The sequence below is a fragment of the Frankliniella occidentalis genome, unplaced genomic scaffold (genome assembly GCF_000697945.3).
Source record: "Frankliniella occidentalis isolate FOCC.00 unplaced genomic scaffold, Focc_3.1 Scaffold59, whole genome shotgun sequence".
Classification (NCBI taxonomy): domain Eukaryota; kingdom Metazoa; phylum Arthropoda; class Insecta; order Thysanoptera; family Thripidae; genus Frankliniella; species Frankliniella occidentalis.
The window spans coordinates 773624-777409 of record NW_026267189.1 but is presented as its reverse complement, the minus strand read 5'-3'; the positions used below and the strand labels follow the sequence as shown (position 1 = coordinate 777409).

The window sequence follows — 3786 nt, the reverse complement described above, 5'->3', positions numbered from 1 at the left end:
GAACTATTTTTAAAATCAGATGAAATCAATAGAAATGCAATTAAGGACAGAATGATGTGGAAAAATATTCGTTACATTAGAGACGTCTTTTATATCAGTCTTCGAGGGAGCGGACGGCAGCAGTCGACGAAAGCAGATTTTCAAAATGCAAATAGGAAATCAATAGGGGGTGCGGAGAGATGCAAAACAACGGCAAATGTTGAATCAAGACTCGAAGAACTTATGCAGTTTTACATTCTAAATCGATCAAAACGAGGGAAAAACCAAATATTCTAATTTTAATTGTTATCAGAACTAAATTACTTGAAATTCAATGGTTCTGAATGATAGAATTTTGAAAGTAGTTTTTTCCTCGTCACTAGGGCAAAACCAAGCACTGATAGATGAATAAAGCAGGCACGATCGGTAAAACACGATGCAAATTTGGAACGTATTCTCACCCTCTAATAATAAGTTTTTGACTTCCTCGTAGTCCGACCCATGGTCTTTAAGCACTACGTATATTAGGGGTAACGCCACCGGTGGAAAGTTGAACTTTTCGACGAGCCTTTGTATCGATTCACGGTGAACTCGACCATTTTCTCGTCCATTTCTACCTGAAACAGAAGAGAAAAACAGTGTGTTACGACAGATAAATTCGTTTCGCAAGCAAACACATCTCAGGGACACTTCGTTTCCAGCAAGGAAAGCTTAAATAAACAAAGATGGTCGGACATGCGCAATGACAAAGTTATAAGTTTTGAAATTATTTAAAGGAGTGCTGTGGAAGCGTCAGGATTAAGAACCAGACAGAGTTCCAACTAATGCACTTCTTGAAATAGCGATCCGTTAAACGGCGCACGCATGCAACATACAACACACACCAAAAAAATCAGTCGCGATAAGAGATTTCTTTGAATTTGGCCAAACGGCCTCCAGAAATCAAGGAAGCGAGACACGCGGCGCCATCGTAAAAGATCGTATGATTCATAGACGAGATGAGCGAGAACAAAGAGTCGTAATCGTTCATCTGCAGGCGAGCACGTCACGCGGTGCGTATAGTGCGATTCACATCGGCCGTTTATTTCAAGTCAAACCGGCGCATTTAAATCGAGTTTATGGGTCTGAATAACGGGGCGAGAGAGTACGTAGACGTGCAGCACCGATGCACTCAGGTGAGAAGGATGTTCAACACCTCGTTATTTTATTTCTCTCTGAATCACCCTTTCCCTAGCCTTGACATGCACCATGAAGCGGCCGCGGAAACTAGCAATCAATGACTACATCGCCAGAAAATGGGCCAGAAATGTCTGTTTTGGTGAAAAATGCCATTGATGAATCTGGAGCAACTAAATGACTGATGAGAACAGTGACTGACTGCTTCAGCAGCAGCCGGCCCCAAGGGAATGCAAACTGCTGGTCCTGGAGTCGGGAGGCATCCCGCGCAGGGAGGATGGTAGAGATCGATCAAGGTGGGAGTGGCCGCCTTTCGCCCCGCCCCACCTTATACAGGGAGAGAGAGAGATGGAGGAGGGAGAGGGGGGCCGGGGTCCTATGGGGCGGGGGCCCTGCGCTCTCTAGAGAGGGGCCCACCCGCACACCGCGCCCCGCACCAGCGCGCTACGCTCGGGTATGGCATAGCTGCCGTGCTGGAGAAGGTGGAGGTAGTGCTGCTGGAGCAGACTGGCTGGCGGCTGCACAGGCAGCAGAGTTTGCGACAAACTCCACCAAAAATGTACCCATATCTGGGTGAAAGGCAACAACTCCTTTTCGACGTGTACACATGATTCCCGAAATACTTGATTCCCAGGGATTCCCGTCCGCTCATATTTATTCTCTAGGTTTTCTAGTGGTGGAAAGCGCTTATTTCGACTAATTTGTACCAGTTCCAATAGTTAGTTTTCCGTTTAGTTTAGGCGATTTCTGTAGATTTTGATTAAGATTTATCCTAAGGACTCCCAGGGAGGTGTACACATGATTTTCGCAGTTGTTGCCCCCTCGTTTAACACTAACCTGTCATAGAATGGTACCAAACAGCCCTGACATTTTCTGTTCACTGTGGTTCACTGTCCCACTTTCGTCCTCAAGTTCGTGGTCCGCCAGACTATTTGTTCACTGGATTGTTAGGCTTCCGCGAACGCTCGGCGAATTATTTTCCCAAGTTGAAAATGACGTTCGGAGGTATCCAAGGTATCATTTTATGCAGGAATAGTAATAAAAGAGGACAGCACCAACTGGCTATGGCGTTGTCACGCAGGCGCGTTGCCGTGACTGACCGACATTTATTAGTGTTTGCCGACCTGTCGTCCAATGAACAGCCGAACAACTGCAGGGCAATAACGGACGTGTCTGTCAACACCACAGAGGTTACAATTGTGCCACACACCCACAACTACAGAAAAGGAAAAAAGCAGAACAAAGCCACCAAAAATGTACGACACAAGGATTGTTGATTTTAGGCCGTCTTTCTTTTTTGTCGGTTTAACTGTACACTGTAAAAAAATTTCTGGCGGTATTCTGTACCGTGGCGACTGAAACGCCTCATCCGGAGCGGTGGGTAGCCGAATTCTGCTCGCCATGGCGAGCAGAATTCAGGTCGCCAGTGGCGAGCAGAATTCCGACCGCCATTGGCGAGCCAGTGAAGCCAGCCGCATACAATTACAGGATTCTGTCACGTGGCGTCGGTGGGAGGCTTTGCTTCGCCACATTACAGGAAACTGTTGTGCACTCCATGGCTGTCTGAGGAGTGCTTTGCCTCGCCATCTTACAGAAGTGTGTTGTGTGGCGATAGGAAGGTGCTTTGTCTCGCCATCTTACAGAAATCTGCTGTGTGGCAGTATAAAAGGTACTTTGCCTCGCCATAATACAGGATTTGGTAAAATGGCTATGAGAAGGAAGTTTCGCGAGAAGACGATTGATGCGATTAAAAAAAATCTTTAACAGGAGTTGAACCCGAGCCTTTCAGTTGTGGTTCTGTGACGTGACTCTCTACGCTACGACGCCGATGGAGGGTGGGCATGCCTCGCTCCTATATAAGCTGCACGGAGCCTCGGGGTGGCGGTTCCACGGGGCAGCCAAGTGACGGGATACAGGTATATGGCGAAGCGAAGCATTCGCACCTCAGCCACTTTACAGAATACCACATTATGGCGAGGCAAGGGGGTTACTTCGCAGTGCGCAAGCAGATTTCCCTTCGCCATGGTTTACTGGATACCGCATTATGGCGAGGGAAAGGATACGCCACAATGTGGCGAGCAGATTTCCTGTCGCCATGGGTAACTGAAGTCCACATTATGGCTAGGGGAAGAATACTCCATAGTCAAGCAAGTAGATTTCCCCTCGCCATGGCTGACTTTATCCCGCATTATGGCGAGGGAAAGGTTTCTTTTGCAGCCAAATACCTATTTCTGTAATTGTAGGCAGAATCAATGTAGCCAATGGCATACTGGATTCTGTCCATGGCGAACAAAAGGATCCTTCTGTTCGCCACTGGCGACCGAAAGCGGTTTACAGGAGTGGCGAACAGAATTCAGCAAGCCAATGGCGAACAGAATACTTCCTTATTTTTTACAGTGTACATCTGATGTAGAGGTTTGTAACGGCTAGTATAGAATGTGGTCAATATGACACAGTAAACGTTTTCAGAGCAGACTAAAAACATGAGGGAAAACCGGAAAAAAAAGGTTTTAGTTTTGAGTCGCAAGCTGTTACTCACTCATGCTTCACTTTCTTGATGTAAGAACAGAAGGGGCGGCAGGGGGTGCGAGAGGGAGGGGAGAGAGAGATAGAGAGGGATAGGGAGGGAGG

The 3786-nt window shown here is 47.1% G+C and overlaps 1 protein-coding gene across 5 annotated transcripts in view; it reads right to left on the bottom strand.

Moving 5' to 3' along the window:
* LOC113216731 (protein doublesex) overlaps window positions 1–3786 on the bottom strand; it is a 166377-nt gene that overhangs the window by 34922 nt on the left and 127669 nt on the right. For all 5 annotated transcript variants that reach the window (XR_008011189.1, XR_008011188.1, XM_052267777.1 and 2 more), the window contains exon 5: window positions 441–596. Coding sequence is in view for 3 of the 5 variants with exons in the window: in XM_052267777.1 (XP_052123737.1) it covers window positions 441–596 (156 nt within the window). In the remaining 2 variants the exon portion in view is untranslated. The remainder of the gene's footprint in view (window positions 1–440; window positions 597–3786) is intronic.